The sequence below is a fragment of the Salvelinus namaycush genome, chromosome 28, assembly GCF_016432855.1.
Source record: "Salvelinus namaycush isolate Seneca chromosome 28, SaNama_1.0, whole genome shotgun sequence".
In the NCBI taxonomy this organism is placed as follows: domain Eukaryota; kingdom Metazoa; phylum Chordata; class Actinopteri; order Salmoniformes; family Salmonidae; genus Salvelinus; species Salvelinus namaycush.
This window is the reverse complement of record NC_052334.1, coordinates 8,834,939-8,858,753: the sequence shown is the minus strand read 5'-3', so window position 1 is coordinate 8,858,753 and position 23,815 is coordinate 8,834,939. Positions and strand designations below refer to the sequence as shown.

At 39.5% G+C, this 23,815-nt stretch overlaps 1 protein-coding gene across 1 annotated transcript; it reads left to right on the top strand.

Moving 5' to 3' along the window:
• Positions 1-14,132: 14,132 nt before the first annotated feature.
• On the top strand, positions 14,133-15,355 carry LOC120023025 (homeobox protein Nkx-2.8-like). The gene is made up of 2 exons (XM_038966976.1): positions 14,133-14,283; positions 14,793-15,355. Exons 1-2 carry the CDS (start codon positions 14,133-14,135, stop codon positions 15,353-15,355), a joined length of 714 nt encoding a protein of 237 aa, XP_038822904.1.
• Positions 15,356-23,815: the final 8,460 nt, after the last annotated feature.

Sequence of the window (23,815 nt, the reverse complement as noted above, 5' to 3'; positions counted from 1 at the left end):
AATCACCAAAATAGTTCCATTTGTAAATTCATGAATTCTGTATAACATTGCCTACCACTGAAGAGATTAAAGGTGATGAGCGATGTATCGATGGAGATCACATGAATTACCACGGCACATCATCTAATCTATCAGATCAGCAGGGGATCTTTTGATGTCTATGTTGCCATGATTTGTAGCCTATTATTTGAATCCGATATTTTCCAATATATTACACAGTTGACTAAATAGGTAGGCCTATAAGTTTTGTGGAAATCTAAAAGGCATGACTAACAATGAATTCAACTCTGCTCTCCATGCATGTCCTCAGTTTAGGACGATGTCCCTCGCGCATGGTATAGGCCTAGGTTAAATACTAGCGGTGCTCTGCTTATTTGAACTAAAGGAATTTAAGGCATGCATCGTATAGTTGACTAAAACACGATTAGCCGTGTCGAATGGTCCTAACCGCAAGTCAACGCATCGCATCCTTTCTGATCTGTAAAACACGACTAACTGGTTTTGGGGGATACGGACCAACGGGACAGTCGACGTAATAACCCAATTTCAATATTTTCGTTTCTGTCCATTGAGCTCGCTTGTAACCCATGCGGAAATCCTTAATTTTACGCTTAAAATGGTGCAAAAATCATTTCAACTTCACGCACCAAATCCAGATTTTTTTACGCTAAAAGAATGCAGCCATTAAATTATCAATATTCCGCTGCCAATTGCACAACCACATTATATACCTTACCTCTATTGTAGGCCTATGCATTTTTAAGCAAGCCATGCACTGTAGGACATACCTTTTTTATAATTCTGTTGTTTTCAAGGTAATTTAGTGGCTGCCAGTTACCTGTAAGTTACTGTAAAAAAGGTACATACTGTAAAAAAGGTATGTTATCGTAAATTAAAGTTTACAGTAATGTACTTTTAAACCAACGTTTTACAGTAATTTACAAGTAGCCTAACTGTGATTTATTTACAGGGGGGTTCTCATCATATGGCACCTTGCTGCTATTTTGGCTGCATGGTGATAACATTATTTTATGTTCCTAGGCTACATGTATGAAGTATTCAACATATTGATTTAATTAAGGGGTATACCTATGCTAAGATCAGTATTTTTTTATAATAGTTTTGAGTGCATCAGATAGACAGATTTGTATTTATTTATTATAGGCTTACGCCTCGTTTTATTTGCACTGTGCAATCAATATGGTCCAAATAACCTACAAGTTTTCTTTCTGTCTGACCTATTCCGATATTTCGACGAGACAAAAACGTAACAAGCAGTGGACATCTGATGTGCTATTCGGGTTGCTGAAGCCAAGCAACACAGAGCATATTGGACTGATCTTGGAGTTATTTATATGTGCCCTTATAAGGCAGACTAATGTCCCTTTCGGTTGGTAGACCTACTGTAAATTCAGGAGGATGTACCCGACCAAGGGTGGCTGGGATCGTATCGCCTTCTATTCCCATAAAGGTAAGGATTAACGCACCCCTCGACCATTATTTCATTCTAAAACGATACAAGTTATTATAAGGCAGGCTGATGTAGCCCTCTCGGTGAATCTAAACAGCGCGTGCATGATGTTCCTGGGGTGGCTCGTGACATTCTTTTATACCCAAAGAGGAAAGGGATAATGCAGCCTCAGCCGTTCTAAATTCTAAAAGAGAATAGGCCTATGTGTGTTGCTTTTATTCAGGGCGTGAGGTCATGTTGGCTATTCCACTGTATTATAGACTGCATTGTCACCAGAGCAAGCCTACAGTATAGTTTAAACAGTTCCTTCACCGCATGGACTATGGGCCAATATTGAGGTTGCCTAACTGAGACAACACAATACTTTTCTGTTCTCAACAGCCATGTTTAGATTTTATTGTCCAACTATTTTCTAAAATATTTCTGAAAAATATCTAGAACTGAATTTTCTACATGGTAATTTGTGGTTGTCTACGGCAAAGCCCTTGTAGAAAACTGTAGAAAACGAGGGTTCGCCTGGTTCAGTATTTTTAGAGAGCGTTACGCAGCAGCAGCAGCGCCCCCTACCAGATTGACTGGGTATCTCAAGTGATTCTCTTCACATTTGAACCCATCTTGAATTTTACATCTTTTTAAAATCTTTGAATTACACTAGTTTGCACCTCATTCATATCCTCAAAATACCAATATGCCAATAAAGTTGATATCGATAATGGCATGATTATGCTTGACCAGTACTCCTTTGACTGGTATTAAGTAAGTCACTCCATAAATGATGATGCATTTTGAGGAATAGGCTATTATCGGTTTACGCACTTCATCTGTTTTGTGTTTCAGCTATTTCTGAGTGACTCCCACTATATCACATTCGCCTATATCATTTAGTGTACATGTTTTATGATATTGCACCATTCTAGGCTATATCATATGATATCTAATACACGATTTCCTTGCATTGCCCAGTTTATCATTTATATCCCTGCCTGTATTAAATATTTCTCAGACAATATAATTGTTATGTAACAGACTAATCTAATTCAGTGTAGGCCTATTTATGCTGGCTATACATTTCCTATCGGTTTATAAACTATCAAGCAGTGGGATCCGTTTCATATACAATATCATATAGCCTAATGTTATTGCATAATCCACTATGGGGAGAGTCTAACGTGTTCCCAGCGGTGCTTGGCCCGGCACCTCTGTTTTGATATGTCGTTGTGTAGTCTCTGAATTAACTTGAGACGTGCGCAGCAAGCAACATGTGTCCAGGTTGCACGGTTCCAAACAGAAGGCTATTTCATAATGTCCATGGTGAATAGCACTAAAACAACGTTACCACCATGTCTTACAGATTGTACTGTACACTTACTGCCTCAATGCTATTTGTACATCTTTATAAAACAATATAGCCCATGCATAATGGTCTAGGCTATAGGCTACTCATTCATATTGATAAAACATATCATAATTCGACCAATTTCTTCAAACGTCAAAATCGTCGCTTCATATTTTCTATTTTGTAGCCTAATGTAATACATTCCTGGTTATTTAATTGCATATTTATTGTTGATAATGTATCTTAACGATAGAATCCTTTATTGAAACAATAACAACGTGGACACCTCGCCTCTGTAATGGTAAAAAGCTGAGGGATGGGCCTGGAGAAAATAATGTAACCACTCTCAAATGTATACAGACCTATGGATGCAAGAACTGACCATCCATGACATCACAATGATAGTTTTAACCATGTTTTGAGGCTATACAGTGTTTGTTTACATTGTTTACAAACATTGGCGTAAAACAAGCTTGGCTTTTGGGTTCTGATGGGGTACGACAGTTGAATTGAAGCAAGTTATATTCTTAAAATATCAATGGGTAGCCCATATATAATTAAATGATATGTCCAAAAATTGATTTAAGATGGCCTTATATATTATTATAACATCCAGAATTATAGCAGGGTAAGTGGATATTATGGACGGACTGTCACGTTCCTGACCTGTTTTCTGTTGTTTGGTATGTGTTTATTGGTCAGGGCGTGAGTTTTGGGTGGGCAGTCTATGTTTTCTGTTTCTATGTTGGTTTTGGGTTGCCTGGTATGGCTCTCAATTAGAGGCAGGTGTTTGACGTTTCCTCTGATTGAGAGTCATATTAAGGTAGGTTGTTCTCACTGTTTGTTTGTGGGTGATTGTCGTCCGTGTCTGTGTCTGCGCACCACACGGGACTGTAGCGTTCGTTTGTAATAGTCTGTTCCTGTTCGTGCGTTCTTCATGTTTTATGTAAGTTCTCTCGTTCAGGTCTGTCTACTTCGTTTTGTTGTTTTGTAAAATTATCAAGTGTTCTTCGTGTGTTTAGTTTCGTCTTGTTAATAAAGTATCATTATGTATTCACAACCCGCTGCACGTTGGTCCAATCCTTGCTACTCCTCTTCGGATGAAGAGAAGGAGGAGGCCCGTTACACGGACAGAACGCGCTCCTAATAACTTGATGACCATTAATCAACTTTCCATGATAGTGGCGTTTTGTCCAAATTAAAGCCATTTGACGTTATTATAATGACGTTCTTCAAATTGCGTGTTTTGCTTATTCATAGCATGACCATTTTATGAAGTAGACTAGGTGTGGGGATTTTAAATTGAATGAACTTTGATGTAGTGAATGGAATCTTCATTTGACACAGTATATGACCATTTTTTTTTAAGAATAACAATCTCTCAACTAAATGTGAACCAGAGGATGAGTGCGCGGGCGTTCACTTAGAATTCCACTGAGACTGATCCAAAGAACGTCTGAGAAGAAGTCAATGGAGTGTACTAAAAGCCTTTCCTCATAACAGCCAAATGATTCGTCTATCAGCGATTGCGTTTTGGGGTACTGTATTTATAATCAAAGTAATTAGGATTCTCTTCATTTTTCTGTCTCGGGATAGCCTCTACTGATCGTTGTTAAATGGATAAGTCCCGGACCCTAATTGTGTCTCTTTGCCAAATCAAACTATCATAGTTGAAATCGTGTGACAATCATTACTACAGTAGATCTAAGGAACTGTGATACATCGCCTATAACGTATCTGACGCTAATGGCCAACTGGAATCATCATCTTCTATTAAGAGAGATGGACGTTTGACATGTTATTGGACAGACAGAAGCAGAAACATTAGAATGTTCTGGTGTAAACGGACTCCTTTAGAATTGTTAGGCCTTATGTATAACCGAAGACAACAAATAACCTACACATACAGTAGGCCTATCCTTTAACGTGAAATCTTGACAGCATGAGGAAGTGGCAATATGAATCGAAGAGAACTCTGGGTGAATTTGTAAAGGTTGTACATACAACCAGTGTAGATGTAACTTTGTATTTTCTCTATGCTGCTCAGTAGAGAATGCACATGTTATTAAGACGCAAGGCAATAACTTGATATCAACGAATCATTTGCCTATTGCTAAAATATTATCGTTCCTTTTCAGAGTTTAACATTGATGCAACATAGTATGTAGACTAGGCCACTCTTATGCCATCACTGTGAAATGTTTATTTCGGTCGAACGGCAAAAGATTTACCCAAAAGGAAAATTGGTCACGGCAGGCCGTTTAGGCTTCACTACGTTCAGGTATGTGGTGACTGTAATTGCCCCAGTAATAATGTCATAATATCAAGTCGATCATGTCAAATAACATCAAAATGTACTTGGCGATAAAAAGTTTTGATCCAAAGTCTCATGATGTGAATTGAGCTTTTAGTCTGAAATTGTAGTTGGGATGCAAGGAGGAGATCAAATCAAATCAAACGATTTGGTCTAAATATGAATTATGCTATTTAAGTCGGTCTATAATCGAATATTTCTTAATGATCAGAATGTTTTGGAAAAGTAAGCTGTATCATATTTCATGTTTAAGATTGCAGCGATAAGACAATTATAATATGTATTATTATGGTTATGATGATTGTGATCAGGCCTACTACTATCGCTAGGATTATTGTGATAGCCTACTGTAATTATTGTGATTATTATACGATCCGTATTAATTGTTAAGATAGTCATTATTACCATTATTATTCGTTGGTTGTCATTATAATTTAATATAACATTTGCCAATAATAACAACAACAGTAACATATTATTACAGGCTATCATTGATGTTATCATGCTGTGACTCTGTATTGCTGCTGTTATTCATTTGAATATATGCGATGGTCAAAGGAACCAATTGGGCGCAGAAGCCAATTCTACATCTATTCCACGTCATTTCATTGAAATGCTTCTTGCTTGTAGTGCAAGGCTCAGAGCCAAAAGAATTGTTACACTACAATTTAGTGGGCCTAGTTCAGACAATGTACTTAGGCTACTGATGTATTGAAGCCAACGACTAGACTAATATATAGTATGAAAAAGGTCCTAAAAAGTTGTACTCTGTCTGGACCACTTTGGTCCTGATTTGTCCCCTGGCTACATGCGAATATTATATTGTACCTTCCCAGTGAAGATGGGGACGTGCATGATGGTAGCATCCAACAGCACATTTGTCATCTGTGTTTTGGGTTGCTAGGGGTGCGAAGTATATTTCCTGGTCCTTGAGATTCTGACAAATCTGCAGAAATGGCAAATGAGTTAGTGATGACTATAGGCATACTCCACTACAGTTTCCCACTTGCTATAATGACTGTATGGACTCCATTGTGGGAACTCAGCTTTCAACCCTAAATAGACTCTAGAGTCTAGAGGAAGGATAGTGTTTCTGAGTTGTTAGGAACATTTTGGAGCTATTAACATTAGTTTCTAACTAATTTCATGTATCACAGATGTGTTAAATATGAGTTATATTATATTCTATTATATATTTTTTATCTCTGGGGGGGGGGGGGGGGGGGGGGGGTTCTACGTGGTTTTAGCAAATGTATAATCGCAGCTTGGGACCTTTTTAAAGTGTCCCATTGATGACTCGAACCTCTCTCATCCGACACCATTAAAGTCCTTTACAGGTTAACACTTCTGAAAGGTTCGGAAAGGTTGAGTGCCCTGGAACTTTAGTACGGCCGTAATGAGGACGACTGCAGGTTAACGACATATAGTCGTGTTTCAGAGGGCCAGGGCTGGATTTCACGTGAGAAGGACAAAAGAAACAATATTTACGACACTTTTAAGCATCCATCATTTTGACATCTGTACGTCTGGCACCTGGTCTTCATTAACATTAAGAGCAGAGCTCGGCCAATCAAAAATATTGGAAAATCTATTTTGCACAACAGTCAAATGAGTGGTAATATACTATCTACATCATTTAGCAGACGACTTACAGGAGCAATTAGGGTTAAATGCCTTGCTCAATGGAACATAGGCAGATTTTTTTCCACCTAGTCGGCTCAGGGATTCGAACCAGCACCCTTTCGGTTAGTGGTGCAACGCTTTTAACCGCTTCCTGCCCCGAGGTACAGACGTCAGTTCAAGGCCTAGTATTGATTTACATTTGGTTGAGTTGTCAACTAACGTGAAATCAATACATTGGATTTTTGTCATTGGATTTAGGTTAAAAGTTGGCTGAAAAAAATACGAAATTATTTTATATTGATGACAGATGTAATCCGTTTTCCACATTGATTCAGTGTAATCACATTGAATGTTTTTGTTGAAATGACGTGGAAACGTTAATTCAATCAGTTTTTGCCCAGTGGAATGCTTCGTTTATGTTTGGTAATTCTTCAAAACGAATTAATGTAAACATTAGTTCGTTTTAATTCAGCATGTTGTTTGTTGATAGGCCGTCATTGTAAATAAGAATTTGTTCTTAACTGACTTGTCTAGTTAAATGAAGGTTAAATAAAAATTACTTTAAAAAACAATTACCATCATTTTTATTTTACTAGGCAAGTACGTTAAGAACCCATTCTTATTTACAATGACGGCCTTATCCCGGCCAAACCCTAACGACGCTGGGCCAATTGTGCGCAGCCCTATGGGACTCCCAATCGCGGCCGGATGTGATACAGTTGGGAATCGAACCAGGGTCTGTAGTGACGCCTCTAGCAGTGAGATACAATGCCGTACACTGCTGCGCCACTCGGGAGCCCAATGTAGACTTAACCTACTGTAAATCCAAACCCATAACCTCAACCAAAACCCATAACCTCAACCCCTTAACCCTAAACCTGAAAATTATGTCAAACATCCTTAAAAATAAATATGCATAATAAAAATGTATATAAAGTCACATTTTGTCCAATACATGTATCTAAAGGCCAAAATATATGTTAAACATAACACCATCCATTATAGTATATGATCACTGATAAGCCTATTGTGTCCCTCTTCATTCCCTCCCCAGAGTTTCTTGATGAACACCACAAGGACAGGACACATCTGGAAGAGTAGCATGAAGTAAAAGTACTTGAGTACTTGATTTCCTTGAGTAACAGTAAAGAAACTTTAATACAAAATGACTCAAGTAAAAGTAAAAGTCACCCAGTAAAATATTAGTTGAGTAAAAGTCTAAAAGTATTTGGTTTTAAATATACTTAAGTACCAAAATGAATTGTAATTGCCCATGTACTTAAAGTATCAAAAGTAAAAGTATGAATCATTTCAAATTCCTTATATTAAGCAAACCAGAAGGCACAATTATATTGTTTTTTAAATGTATGGATAGCCAGGGGCACACTCTAACCCACAGACAATTTACACACAAAGCATTTGTGTTTAGTGAGTCCGCCATATCAGAGGCAGTGGGGCAGGGATGTTCTCTTGATAAGTGTGTGATTTGGACTATTTCCCTGTCCTGCTAAGCATTCAAAATGTAATGAGTAATTTTGGGTGTCAGGGAAATGTATGGAGTAAAAAGTACATTATTTTCTTTAGGAATTTAGTAGAGTAAAGTAAAAGTTGTTAAAAATATAAATAGTAAGGTACAGTTAGCCCAAAAAACAACTTAAGTAGTACTTTAAAGTATTTTTACTTAAGTACTTTACACCACTGCCTAAGAACACGTTGGCTAAATATGAGGTTGTGTACTAGCAAGATGCACCGGATCATAGAGCAGCATTGTCGAGCTCAAACAAAACAGTAAAGGCCTTATGTAGCCTATCTATGGGACGAATATGATGAAGTAAGTTGACACGTTGATTTCCATAGGTTGCCAAGTTTTCTAAGTAACTTTTTAGTTTTCCTCCTATTCCTGTTGGTTTTGGAATACGAATTCGTTTGATCAGATCTCCTGCATGGCATACAGAAGAATAGCAATGGGTTCAAGGAAACTCGGGTGCTGTCTTGTTTAGTTGTTTTATTAGTCTGTTAAAGTGCTTGCCATAACAAATGACTTTTTGCACCATCAGATGACAAAGGAGATTTTAAAGAGACATGGCATGCCCTCCACATGGTTTACTTTGCCTGCCACCAATTTAGAATGTAGAGAATTCTTGAAATTCTACACTGGAATTCTATTCCACGATTATGTGGCGCCATCTGGTGGATATGCAGCTGAGCGTATCTGAAACGCTGCACTACTAATGGTTCTCATGATCAACCCTTTTTTTGGTTACTGTACTCCCAATTACATTTTTCTCAGCCTGAAATATCCCCTCACGTACAACTGAGTACTAGGCCTACGTTCTTACGAGTCTTCACAAGTAGGCTACCCCCTGTAGACTGGCCAGGTTCCCCCGTTTGAGAACCCTTGAACGAGGCCAACTACAGTGTCCTCAGTAATTATTGGGACAGTGAAGCATGTTTATTTCGTTGGGCTCTATACTCCAAAGGTTTGGATTTGAAATCAGCTTGTGACTCTGCAAACTTGTTGAATGCATTTTCTGTTTGTTTTGGTTGTGTTTCCAGATTATTTTGTGCCCAATATAAATTAATGGTAAATAATGCATTGTGTCATTTTAGAGTACATTTGATTGTAAATAAGAAAATAATATGTTTCTTAACACTTCTACATTAATGTGGATGCTTCTATGATTACGGATAATCCTGAATGAATCGTGAATAATGATGAGTGAGAAAGATACAGACGCACAAATATCATACCCCTCAGAAATGCTAACCTCCCCTGTTATTGTGATGGTGAGAGGTTGGGGGGGTATATATTTATGCGTCTGTATCTTTCTCACTCATCATTATTCACGATTCATTCAGGATTATCCGTAATCATGGTAGCATCCACATTCATGTTGAAGTGACTCCAAAATGACACAATACATTATTTATTGTGCCCTTCTATTGGGCACAAAATCATCTGAAACACAAGCGAAACAAACAGCAAATGCATCCAACAAGTTGAGCAGTCACAAGCTTGATGTAGTCATTGCCTGCTATGAATAATTAACGTTTGACTAGTTTAATACACATATAAGTGAATTTGTCCCAATACTTTTGCTCTCCTAAAATGGGAGTACGGTGCACACCCGATATGGATGAAAATACCCTCAAATTAAAGATGACAGTCATTGTTTGATTTCAGATCCAAACGTTTGGAGAATAGAGCCAAAAGATGAAACCATGCCACACTGTCCCAGTTATTACGGGGCACTACGAATCCAACTACAGTATAAATACACTCATAACTTATGTTATTTATATATCTTTTTTAAGTAATTGTAATTTTAATACCTTTTTGGAAAATACATGCAGTGATTTAAAAATATGATAAATTAGGTTTTGCATTTGTGTTTCGTTATAGGCTGATGACCATATTGTGATATTTATATCATGTTTTTATAACTGCACACCAGATTACGGATATTGAATCTGTTTCAGATGTTTATCTTTCTGGATTTCAGATTAGGCCTAATTGTTCATTTAGACCTATAGCAAATTAGGCCTATACTAACTAATTCTACACGCTGCATTCTGGGTCTGGTTGAGTGGAGACTGTGGCCTCAAGAGGGCAGCATGTTACCACAGTGACCTCCAGTCCATTGACCGTGTTGGGAGTTCAACGCTCATGCTCTATTGGTACAAGCAGAGGTAATGGGTGGGCCCGTAAAATAGGCCTATAGAAGTAAATGTTGGTGTCCGTTTTCTCGCCATTTTATTTGAAACGGTAAGAATAAGATTGTTTTATTTTATTTATTTATCCTTTATTTATCCAGGTTAGTCACATTGAGATAAAAAAAAACATATTTAAAAAAGAAAGAAAGAGCTGGTCCAACCAAGACAGCAGCAGGGACAATGTTTGAGACAAATATCAACTATCAGACATACAGTAAGAACGTGCAGACTTAGACACACCATAGCTTGCCCAAGGACACAACGGCTACACCACTGCCTATGTTATCCAGACTATCACATGTGTTAAACATTTGTCAACTTGTTTTGTTAATAGCCTGCAGTAGGTATATGGTTTAAATCGAGAAATAGGCCTAAAAGAAAAGGGAATATCACAATTTATTCAAACAATGTAGGCAGCCACGTTGATAATAAGCGTGCCCTCAATTCAGCTTTCATCTCTACATAAAAATAGATCGCCCTACTCTTCATGCAGTACTTAACCAGAGCAGCGGGCAGTACCATCCAGCACTTTTCTTTGGACCCTGATGTCTTCATTGCAAATGCCCCATCATCGTGGTATTCCATAAAGGATGTGTTCGATCTAACACGCGTTGTTCCATTTATCGAATTACTTTACTTTTGGCACGATCTTAACTATGGCCGTGCGTTTTTAAACCGTTTTAGACCTATGGCAAAGAGGCAATCGAAAGAAATGTACAGTGTAATGAGCGAATGCCATAGCTTGCAGGTGCAACCAGATAAATATGGCTCTAAGTGCAACCATCAATATTTGGGATTCGAATTGCGAATATCGTTGAAGGTTTATGCACACATTTCATTTAAAAAAAATACATCGTTGTTTTTGTGGTGGTATTTCTTAGATGCTTAGAATGAAATATTTTCTTTACATTATCAAAATATTTATGCAAAGCGCCAGAGGACAGTTGCAGAGATCAAATCAGATAGACCTAAATTGAGATTAAATAGCCTCATCTTTTCAACATAATTTGTTTAACTTGTATTATTACACATATTACATAATGTTTGTAATTAGATAGAGTAAGACATATTATTTATTTTAATTGTCTTACCAAATGTGCCTAAATGACTATACACTTCAAGTAAGAAAATCTCAATTTTGTTGAGAAAATTTGGAACCAACCGAGAGCCTAACAACCAAAGTAAATATTTGGATGTGAAGAGCTCCTGAGTCCTCTCCTCTCCTCTCCTCTCCTGTCCTGTCCTGTCCTCCCCTCTCCTCTCCTCTCCTCTCCTGTCCTGTCCTGTCCTCCCCTCTCCTCTCCTCTCCGGCTGAAGCTGAAGTCTGAGGGTGTAATAGAGGGCTCGCGAGGTCATTGTGGAAAGAAACATTCCCGTTATCATGAACATGACTTATCTTTGCCTTACGAAGTTTTGCACTTAAATGGAGAGTCCTTTTCAAACGTACCCACTTGAGCCACCGTAGTAGGCCTACTTGCATTCAGTAATCTGTTAGTTCTTGCGACCTGGCTGTAGTGTTTGTCAACATTATTTGAGCAGTTGTTCACTGAGTACCTTGTTGCACAGATCTGCGTTTTCCCCTGTTTTTATAGGAGGATTATCCCTGTTTTTATAGGAAGATTATCCCTGTTTTTATAGGAGGATTATCCAAGTTTTTTATAGGAGGATTATCAAACTATGATTAAACAAAAGTAGCCTTTCTCTTGATGTCTCTGGGGTGTGTTTAAGATCTAATGTTGTCCATTCTGTTTTTTGTTACCAGGCTTGTTTTTAGAGTTGTATTCAGTGCATAAAGATGCAATATCTTGGTGCGTAAAGATTAAAGCGAAGTGAAAGGCCACTATTTTGATACGCCATATTATCCAAATCATCTAGGTCAACGACTCCGTTTGTGTGGTGGAAACTAAAAGGCTTTTTAATTCATTTGGAAATGCATAAGTAATATTTCTGCTCACTATAAACTTGGCGGGTGTTCGACGTAGAGCAGCAGAAGATAGTACTGCACGCATCCCATTCCATTCAAAACCATGACAACAAGGAACAAGCTCGGATTTATTCTGGAAAGTTAAAGGACATTGTTGCAGGGCGTCAATCACCGTATTATTGCAGGACTGAACAAATGCAAAATCTCGAATGGAACAAATGCTTCCAACGGGTCTCGGACGCAGAGCTACATTTCCCTCCTTTGTTCTCGGCCTCTGGTTGGCGTGTATTTGTGTTCCCCCTCGGCCGACCACCCAGGACGACTTGAAATGGGAGGCTGAGGCTTGTCCACTCTCCTCGCTAGGGTAGGCTCTGTCACCAAGGCAAGGTGCGCGGAGCAGAGCAGAGATGAGAGGGACTGGCATGGGAACTAGATGGAACTCCACGGACCTGCCTGTGCCTCGTGCAAGTATATCTGAAGTGTGGGACAAGAGCCAATATTAGACCTCTCTTCAGTCTGAAGTACAGTTAAACACACTCCAAAAACGAACGGAAAAAAAGCAAACATGCATTATACGTTTATGCCTCATCTTCCCCTTACAGCCCTCCTTACAAGTGCCCCAGAATATGAATGCGTCTTCTGGTGATTCTTGATCACCTTTATCAGCTGCCTCATTACTTCCTATTTATATCCCTTTATAAAACATGTGTTTTGACTGGGGGTGAAGGACACTTGTTCCGCCTTAGTGACATAGCGTTTGACCCATCCAAGAAGGGCGTGCCATATCTTGGAATCAAAAGCACTCATGTGATTCAAGTGTCATCTCTAACACTAATACTAAAATACTAACATACTTGTCTCATTTCACACTGTCCTTATGGCTAGCCTCTTAGAATTCACGTCTGTCACAAGATAAATTGCCATAATACGATTCTGTCTTCTCATTAGAAATTGGTCATTGTCATCTCTCCATTTGATAGTGGTGCTCTGTGTGTAGCCTTTTTTCCTCGGGAAATTAGAATGAGATTGATAGCGGAATAAGCGCAAGTTAAAGAAAAATAACCTAATATTACATTATTTGAAGATGAAGATAATCCAAACAAAAATGTCCTCAAGAAGATTTTTATTTTTATTGTCCTGTCTTTATATTTCAGGGACATTATTTACAACATGATTGTTCAAGTCTTTTCAAAATACCTGTAATGACTATGGGGCTGCACACCCATAAATAAATTAGTTAAACCAACTCAGGGACATCTCACACTAATTGCTCACTTTGTATGCAAATATTGGACATGTTATTTCGACGGGGGGGGGGGAGTGACGGGGCTGGGCTCTGTTGTCACTTGCCACCCAAGATGTGATTCAGCTGCAACAATCACCATTATCTGGTCACCACTTTTAACGATACGGGACGAATCTGTAATGATGACGAGTGTTTCCTTCCGCCATTGTTGAGGCAACGGTGTTATTCTTCTGTGCGGGTTCACACCTACCATCATTGGATAACGGCACTCGAATCATTCAGGTACTTAGCATCCTGGAGGAGGATATATAAGCGGGTGAAGTACTGTTTATACAAACACTGCACTACCTCGTGTCCACACACAGACAGGGTATTCTATGTCGTCTGTGACTCTGACAGAGCACGCTTAGTCATTTTTTGATACGTCGCTTTTACTCCTATATCAACGGTCTCTCTCCTTTGGATAGTTTTCACGCACAAGGATTCCGATTTTTTCTGGAAGCAATGGCTGGTGCTGCAAAGTTCAGTTTTTCCGTGAGGAGCATCCTGGATTTGCCTGAAAATGACGCAGAGACAGTGCAGCCCTCCCCCGGTAACTCCTGCTCCAGCTCCCCTTACTCCTCCTGGATGGACAGCGACCGGACCCCTTGTCTCTGTAAGTCCCCGTGGTTAACACCTGAGCATAGAAACAGATAATCATATGATCCATATAAACACATAACACATACTAGCTCTGACTTTGTTGATAGCTATTTTATTGAAGAAAAATGTACTTAATATGACTGTGATATGTGGTTGTCCCACCTAGCTATCTTAAAACGAATGCACTAACTGTAACTCGCTGTGGATTAAGAGCTTTTGCTAAATGACTAAAATGTAAAAATGTAAATATGGGTCTTACCTAAATTGACACAATTTCATATAATCCATTACTGCGATTTCCAACATAGCTGTTTTATGAAATCCAATTGGTATCCAATTAACTTAAGCCTTGTGTCATTATTGGATACATTTTATAAGGAGACGTGTAGTCTAATTCAAGTCTATTAAATCCTTCTATTATTTAAACATCTCTATACTCTGATATTTCTGGTGTTATTGTATATCGTGAGTTGTTTATATGGTTTCTTGATCAGTGTAATGACATCATTTGTAATTCCTCAGCTTCAGATGAGAGCAGCCTGGAGACTGCCCCACACTCTACCAAGTCAGATGAGTCTTCTCTGGACTCAGAGGCCGAGAAGAAGAAGAAGTGCCGCGTGCTCTTCTCCAAGGCCCAGACCTTTGAGCTCGAGAGGCGTTTCCGTCAGCAGCGCTATCTGTCAGCACCAGAGCGCGAGCAGATTGCCCATCTCCTCCGCCTGACGCCGACGCAGATTAAGATCTGGTTCCAGAACCACCGGTACAAAATGAAGAGGTCACGAGCGGAGGGAGAGTCACAAGACATAAACCAACCGCCTATGTTGCGCAGAGTAGTGGTACCCATCCTAGTTCGGGATGGCAAGCCGTATCAGACCTGTTTCATTGACACGGAGAAAGGAGGCTGTCTTGGACCGAACACATGCCCGGGTACACCCTTCAGTTTTGGGTACCAGTCTTTCCAGCATCCGTCGCCGTTCGCTCTACCTCAACAATACCAGCACTTTGCCAGCCCGGCAGCATCCAGACACACCTTTGCTTGGAGAGACTTTCTGAATGACTCAGCTCAATTCAGTGCTTTTAAATGACTATAAAATATTAAGTAGAAGACTATGCGTAGAGAAACACTTACAACCACTTTAAATGTTTTCTGAATTCCCTTATTTTTCGAGGTACTTAAAAGTGTACTAATAACTATAGTAATATTTTTTTATGAGAAGTATTTTGCACATATTTTATTTTTGGTATTTTATTTAATGAATTGAGTGATATTCTCGAAAGATTAAAGTCGTTATTAGTTTCTTGTAATCTGATGGTAGGCCTATGGACATTCTACTCCTAGATTCGACCCCCCCAATTCGATAATGTGCTGTGTGTAAGCCTGATTTGTGTGTAGCCTATATTTTATCAGTATTTTCAATGTTCAGTTATTTGCATGACTTTCAAATCTACACAATGATAACATGTTTTGTGTTTTTATAGAATTACGAATAAATAGTTTCTTTTATACATTTTTGCACATATTGTCAAGTATTTTCAATGTCCTCATGCAATGAAATGTAATCCAATAAAACAATTTTGGGTATGAGAGGTACACCATCCGATAAGATAGATATAGGCCTGACACTATTTAGGATTATAGCTAAAACATAGTTGCATCTTACCAGTGCATGTTATTTTTAATTATTTTAGTAAAAATAAGAGAAAGTCTTATCTTAGAGGTACCTATAGGAATAAGAAACAAACACCAAGAAATGTGAGCTTTTATCATGTAAAAAGTCCCGAAAACCCTAAAGCTGAGCAAACACAATCACTGTCTAAGGACTGGACGTCACTGAGCATAACAATACTTGGTAGACATTCGACTATGTAGTTTATCTCCCTCTAGTTCGAGTCACAGGGCACTCTCGCTCTCTCTTGAAACAAAACGCTGAAACTGAAAGTTGTTTTGGTCTAGCCTACAAACGTGCAAGCAACGTGAAGCATAAATTGATCACATCCATAACTCTGCAACAATAGTTTATAACGAAGTCTGCAAACCGTTTTTGCAATGTTATATGTAAGTTTTTAGAAAATAATAGACAATTTAACCGAAGAAGGTCTAGACTGGATGGCGACGGGCCTATTTAAAGAAGAACATGTCAGTAATAATACGAACAACTTACATAGTAGACTTTTTCAGGGTATTGCATTTTTATTTCATAATTGGTTATTGGTTGGTAGACATTCACATAAATATGAAATTATGATGGTCACTTCTCATTGGGAATTAGGAGTTAGATGCACAATTTCATTGCTCCATAAAAATATAATTTTAGGAGGAGAAATCTCATGCTTTTAGGATTGGACCATTACACTGAAATATCAGATTTCAATTTATTGATTCTAGAATCCATATTTGTAAGTAGTCAAAGGTTCCGAACCCTCGTGAGGGGTAAAACACTTCACTTCATTCTCCCTCCCTATTTTCTTATTCCATTGATGGAAGTGAAATATGTCTGAGGGGTTGACTGGAATGGAATATGCGTTATTCTGTGGTAACATGGGTTCTTTTTTCACACTTTCACGACCCCATGATGTTGTTTTCTCGTCCTCCGCCCCAGTAGCGCATCGTCCCTGTCGCCAGGTCTATTGTCCCTGGCGCTCGGGCCACCTTGCATCACATATGGAGGGGACTGGCCGAACCCCCCCCCCCCCCTCCCCCGCGCAATACATCTCCCCTTAAACACTCTTTTTGTGTGGTTGTCTCCAGCTGAATGGACCATTGTCTGTCTTCCAAAAGGGACCTAGACAAAATCCTTAGTGTTTCAATTCTCGTGATGTTTAATCAGTGCCCGCGACAAATTTATGAGGTTTAACCGCACAATGGTGTTTAAGAACATGGCGGATTTTAAGGCTGACAAAGACTGGCATTTAGGATGAGGTTGCCATTGGTTTTTAGAATTGGGTAGAAGAACGACTTCTTTGAATAGGATGCTTGGTTAGATATTCCCCATACATCTGTCCTTGTCTTCTTCCCCTCTTGACTAGACTGTCCATTTTTGAATACAAGTTAGTTCAAAATATAAGAACATTGACATTGGCAAACAAATGTAACAATCGTAACTAAAAATATTGGATATGTTACCCTTGATTCTGTACTTTAAATCTGAGACTTTCGTTTGAAACCCATAATTCAATTGCTGGCAGAATATCCTCTTTCATTGAATATTACAATAATAGATTTTTCGATCACCAGGATATTTATACATTTTCTATTGTTTTCTTTCACGTTTTTCAGAAGGGGATAGAAACACTCAAGCTCTTCTTGGCTCTTATTTAAACTACATTTGTGCAATGTTTCTCTATGGAGAAACAAATCTGCAAAATTTTGTGCGAGAAATTACAGGCCTTAGTATCTGCACCTACGTGTGTTGTACAACTGCACCCAAAGCTTCTTATTCCGAAGATTCTAGTGTTTTATTTGGGGACCCCCGTGTCTTTCATCGGAGATCATTTGAGGGTCATAAGGGTCATGTGACACTGGAGGGCACATCTCACCCAACAGAGGCAATCAGAGGAGAAAGTCAGGGATGCCAAGCTAAAGTGGTAGTAAATTGAATGCAGCTAACCGATGTCTTGATGATGGGTTTATTGAGTCAGGTGTTTTAGTGTGGACATGCAGGGTTCGAATTACATGCGATTCTCAAAATGTAACTATTAGAATCTTCATGAAATAAACATGATATTATTTTTCTTGAATCTATGAGGAACAAGAATGTAACACTAACAATCGATTAGGGATGAGGATTGCCATTTTATGACCCTTCGTGGAGTTCAGCAGGAGTCCCAGAGGTTGCCAAAGGCTCTTGTCTGGGCTTTGGTGTAGCATGTCTTTAGTCGCATCAAGGACCCCATCTTGAAGGGGTGAACTGATTCGGAGAGACGTTGCCCATTGAAATGCATGCAACCATTCAAGCCATTGGTGGTGCCACAGTCACTTGTTCTGACGGTATGCCTACAGCTGGAGGCTTGTTGATGGGTCTTTCTATCCGGGATCCTTGGGACGTCCCAACTCTGACGTTGCCCCTTTGACGTTGACATTTAAAATGGTTAAGGTTAGGGTTATGGTCAGGGTTAATGTTATGGTTAAGGGTATGGGTTAAGGTTAGGGTTAGGATTTAAGGTACGGATGTCCCAAGGAATCCGGATAGCGTTAACATTGTCGATGTGGGACGGCTATACCACCGCTAGATGGCAGGATAACACATGATATAGATTTCTCCATCCAGCTGACGTTCTCCTTCATCACATGTATGTGGAGCGTCATCACTCATTTAAGAATATGGTATTATGTGTGTATAGGCTGATGTTAGAGACCTTTTGAAAATACATATTATTCACTCTGTAGACTTCACTGGTCTGTATTGTGAAAGCAGGTTACAATTGTTTGGAAAATGGAAAAAGGAAAGGTTGATTAGGTTGAGCATTTACATTTACGTTTTAGTCATTTAGCAGACGTTCTAGCGGGGGAAGCGTTTCGCTATTGGATCCTCCTAAATTACCACGTTTACATGCGCACGGTTTTCCGGGTAGTAGTTCATATCCCGCCTAAGGTCTTACTCGGGATAAACTGTTTACACACACCTTTGGTATCCCGCTCATGAGTATTCCTGTATCCTTGAATAAACATAATATTTTCCTAATTTAAGTATGGGTTAAATGGAATAGTAACTGAAATATGGACACTGACTGTAGGCATAGCTGCGGGAAGATGTTTCCGGGTGGGGGTGCTGCAGATTTTTTAGCATATACAGTGGGGAGAACAAGTATTTGATACACTGCCGATTTTGCAGGTTTTCCTACTTACAAAGCATGTAGAGGTCTGTAATTTTTTATCATAGGTACACTTCAACTCTGAGAGACGGAATCTAAAACAAAAATCCAGAAAATCACATTGTATTATTTTTAAGTAATTAATTTGCATTTTATTGCATGACATAAGTATTTGATCACCTACCAACCAGTAAGAATTCCGGCTCTCACAGACCTGTTAGTTTTTCTTTAAGAAGCCCTCCTGTTCTCCACTCATTACCTGTATTAACTGCACCTGTTTGAACTCGTTACCTGTATAAAAGACACCTGTCCACACACTCAATCAAACAGACTCCAACCTCTCCACAATGGCCAAGACCAGAGAGCTGTGTAAGGACATCAGGGGTAAAATTGTAGACCTGCACAAGGCTGGGATGGGCTACAGGACAATAGGCAAGCAGCTTGGTGAGAAGGCAACAACTGTTGGCGCAATTATTAGAAAATGGAAGAAGTTCAAGATGATGGTCAATCACCCTCGGTCTGGGGCTCCATGCAAGATCTCACCTCGTGGGGCATCAATGATCATGAGGAAGGTGAGGGATCAGCCCAGAACTACACGGCAGGACCTGGTCAATGACCTGAAGAGAGCTGGGACCACAGTCTCAAAGAAAACCATTAGTAACACACTACGCCGTCATGGATTAAAATCCTGCAGCGCACGCAAGGTCCCCCTGCTCAAGCCAGCGCATGCCCAGGCCCGTCTGAAGTTTGCCAATGACCATCTGGATGATCCAGAGGAGGAATGGGAGAAGGTCATGTGGTCTGATGAGACAAAAATAGAGCTTTTTGGTCTAAACTCCACTCGCCGTGTTTGGAGGAAGAAGAAGGACGAGTACAACCCCAAGAACACCATCCCAACCGTGAAGCATGGAGGTATGATCAACTACAGGAAACGTATGATCTCTGTAATTGCAAACAAAGGTTTCTGTACCAAATATTAAGTTCTGCTTTTCTGATGTATCAAATACTAATGTCATGCAATAAAATGCAAATTAATTACTTAAAAATCATACAATGTGATTTTCTGGATTTTTGTTTTAGATTCCGTCTCTCACAGTTGAAGTGTACCTATGATAAAAATTACAGACCTCTACATGCTTTGTAAGTAGGAAAACCAGCAAAATCGTCAGTGTATCAAATACTTGTTCTCCCCACTGTATATCCTTCTGTAGCCCGCCTTGTCCCGCAGATATATCATTCTGAAGCTCGTCTGTAGCCAGCCTTTTTCGCAGATGTATCACTCTGTAGCTCACCTTTTCCGCAGATATATCCTTCTGTAGCCCGCCCTACAGAAGGTTATATTGAACAGCTAATACAGAACTAATAAAAGCCCTTTTGTGATGATTTTTTTCTTCCTCCCCCTAAAAATAAAATATATATACAGTGCATTTGTAAAGTATTCAGACCCCTTGACTTTTTCCACATTTTGTTACGTTACAGCCTTATTCTAAAAGTGATTAAATAGTTTTTTCCCTCATAAATCTACACACAATTCCCCATAATGACAAAGCAAAATCCTGTTTTTTTAAAGGTTAGCAAATTTGTTAAAAATAAGAAACTGAAACATCACATATACATAAGTATTCAGACCCTTTAATCAGTACTTTGTTGAAGCACCTTTGGGAGCGATTTACAGCCTTGAGTCTTCTTGGGTATGATGCTACAAAATTGGCACATCTGTATTTGGGGAGTTTCTCCTTTCAAGCTCTGTCAGGTTGGATGGGGAGCGTTCCTGCACAGCGATTTTCAGGTCTCTCCAGAGATGTTCGATTAGGTTCAAGTCCGGGCTCTGGCTGGGCCACTCAAGTACATTCAGAGACTTGTCCCGAACCCACTCCTGCGTTGTCTTGACTGTGTGTTTAGGGTCGTTGTCCTGTTGGAAGGTGAACCTTCACCCCAGTCTGAGGTCCTGAGCACTCTGGAGCAGGTTTTCATCAAGGATCTCTCCGTACTTTGCTCCGTTCATCTTTCCCTTGATCCTTACTAGTCTCCCAGTCCCTGCTGCTGAAAAACATCTTCACAGCATGATGCTGCCACCACCATGCTTCACCGTAGGGATGGTACCAGTTTCCTCCAGACGTGACACTTGGCATTCAGGCCAAAGTGTTCAATCTTGGTTTCTTCAGACCAGATAATCTTGTTTTTCATGGTCTGAGAGTCTTTAGCTGCCTTTTGGCAAACTCCAAGCGGGCTGTTATGTGCATTTTACTGAGGAGTGGCTTCCTTCTGGCTACTCTACCATAAAGGCCTGATTGGTGGAGTGCTGCAGAGATGGTTGTCCTTTTGGAAGGTTATCCCATCTCCACAGATGAACTCTAGAGCTCTGCCAGAGTGACCATCGGGTTCCTGGTCACCTCTCTGACCAAGGCCCTTCTCCCCCGATTGCTCAGTTTGGTTTGGCGGCCAGCTCTTGGAAGAATCTTGGTGATTCCAAACTTCTTCCATTTAAGAATGATGGAGGCCACTGTACTCTTAGGGACCTTCAATGCTGCAGCCTTTTTTGGTACCCTTCCCCAGATCTGTGCCTCGACACAATCCTGTCTTGGAGCTCTACGGACAATACCTTCGACCTCATGGCTTGGTTTTGCTCTGACATGCACTGTCAACTGTGGGATGTTATATAGACAGGTGTGTGCCTTTCCAAATTAAATCCAATCAATTGAATTTACCACAGCTGGACTCCATCATCCTTGAGATGTTTCTACAACCTGATTGGAGTCCACCTGTGGTGAATTCAATTGATTGGATATAATTTGGAAAGGCACACACCTGTCTATATAAGGTCCTACAGTTGACAGTGCATGTCAGAGCAAAACCAAGCCATGAGTTCGAAGGAATTGTCCGTGGAGCTCCGAGACAGGATTGTGTAGAGGCACAGATCTGGGGAAGGGTACCAAAAAAGGTATTTCAGTTTTTTATTAGTAATAAATTGGCAAAACAAAATGTTGTGGTATTGTTTGTAGATTGCTGAGGATTTTTTTTATTTAATCAATTTTAGAATAAGGCTGTAAGGTAACAAAATGTGGGAAAAGTCAAGGGGTCTGAATGCTTTCCGAAGGCACTGTATATAATTGTTTTATTACGATTTTTCAGAGGGTGCTGCTACTCCCCCCAGCTATACCTGTATCTATAACCTCTCACATATCTTAATGTCATATTTACTCCTGCAGAATTAGGCTATGCTTTTCTTGCAGTGAAAATATACAACAAATGTTAATTTTGTCTCTGGAACAGAGACATATTTATTTAACCTTTATTTAACTGGGCAAGTCAGTTAAGAACAAATTCTTATTTACAAAGAGTTTAAAATTTAAAAAAAAAAAAAACATTATTCTGGTGAGCACTATATTTAGTCTTCTGGGCAACAAGGCAACAAGTTATGACAGGAGAGAAGCCACATGTAACAAACTACAGTTGACAAACAAATGGCCTACCAAATGTCGGAAACTACAATATGGCCTACCAAATGTCGGAAACTACAATATGGCCTACCAAATGTCGGAAACTACAATATGGCCTACCAAATGTCGGAAACTACAATATGGCCTACCAAATGTCGGAAACTACAATATGGCCTACCAAATGTCGGAAACTACAATATGGCCTACCAAATGTCGGAAATTATGAGCAGAAACTTGTCTAATTTAGGGGTGAAAGTCGCCAGTAGTAAATTATAGTAGTCTAAATTATTATGGTGGATGAAACTGCACAGGTAGCCACTTTTTGAAGTGATTTGCTTGACAATCAGATGAAACCATCATCACACAACACCCATGATATGTGAAACTGAGCCTGCGCACACCGCAAAAACAACAGTAGAAGGGATAAGATGTTTACATGCCACAGTATCCCATCTTACATCAGCATATCCCTGGCATTTTATCCGGGTTTCTCATAACCGGGATACAAGCTTTTTGGGGTTATTGTAAACGGGATATGATGTTCATATGCGTCAACTTAAAAACAGAATACTTGAGCATCCCGAATAATAACGGGATATTGGTGTGCATGTAAAGGTTGTCAATGATCGACAATCCTGCTATGTAGGTCTATAGGCCTGTATGCTATTTCCCTTGTTGATATTGTTTTCAGTAGTATGACACCCCATGAACGATCAGTTCCAAAACAACAATGTGAACCAGGAACAGAGGTTTGGTGCCCCCTCCACGCCCCACTTCAAAGTCTGCTCATTATTCCAGAGGAATTAGCGCGAGCATTTGGACTAATTAACGTTAATTGACCATAATAGCCGTGTTCCAGAACAGAAAAGAGGTCCTGATTTAGATAATTAAGAAATGCTTTTGGAATTCAGCAATTAGTGAAGGCATATATCCCAGAGGAAACGCGTTATGATGCTAATTTAGCGTAATTGCATGTAGGCCTCCTACGTGGAGCAGCTGAAGTATCACTGTAAAGTGCGCTCACCTGTCTACGATAAATTATTTATTGAGAGCACCTACGGGATATGAGATTATTGATTCTATTAAAATGCGGTTCTCCTTGATAACAATTGTGAAGACGTACGTTATGACAATGGATGTCGTGGCCTACAGTGCCATCGAGGAGATGTTGATATTGGGATGAATTTGAAGAATGCATGGTATACCGGTAGATTAGTTATGTAACCAATTGCTGTTGTGCACTTTGGGTAGAATCCTCACTTGATATGCGTGTGCTTAATTAGTTTTTTAGGC

What these genes read in the sequence shown, in the direction of transcription:
- LOC120023025 (XM_038966976.1), top strand. Translation starts at nt 14,133, where the DNA reads ATGGCTGGTGCTGCAAAGTTCAGTTTTTCCGTGAGGAGCATCCTGGAT. An exon ending in CGACCGGACCCCTTGTCTCT is followed by an intron (nt 14,284 to 14,792) that starts GTAAGTCCCCGT and finishes GTAATTCCTCAG; the next exon opens with CTTCAGATGAGAGCAGCCTG.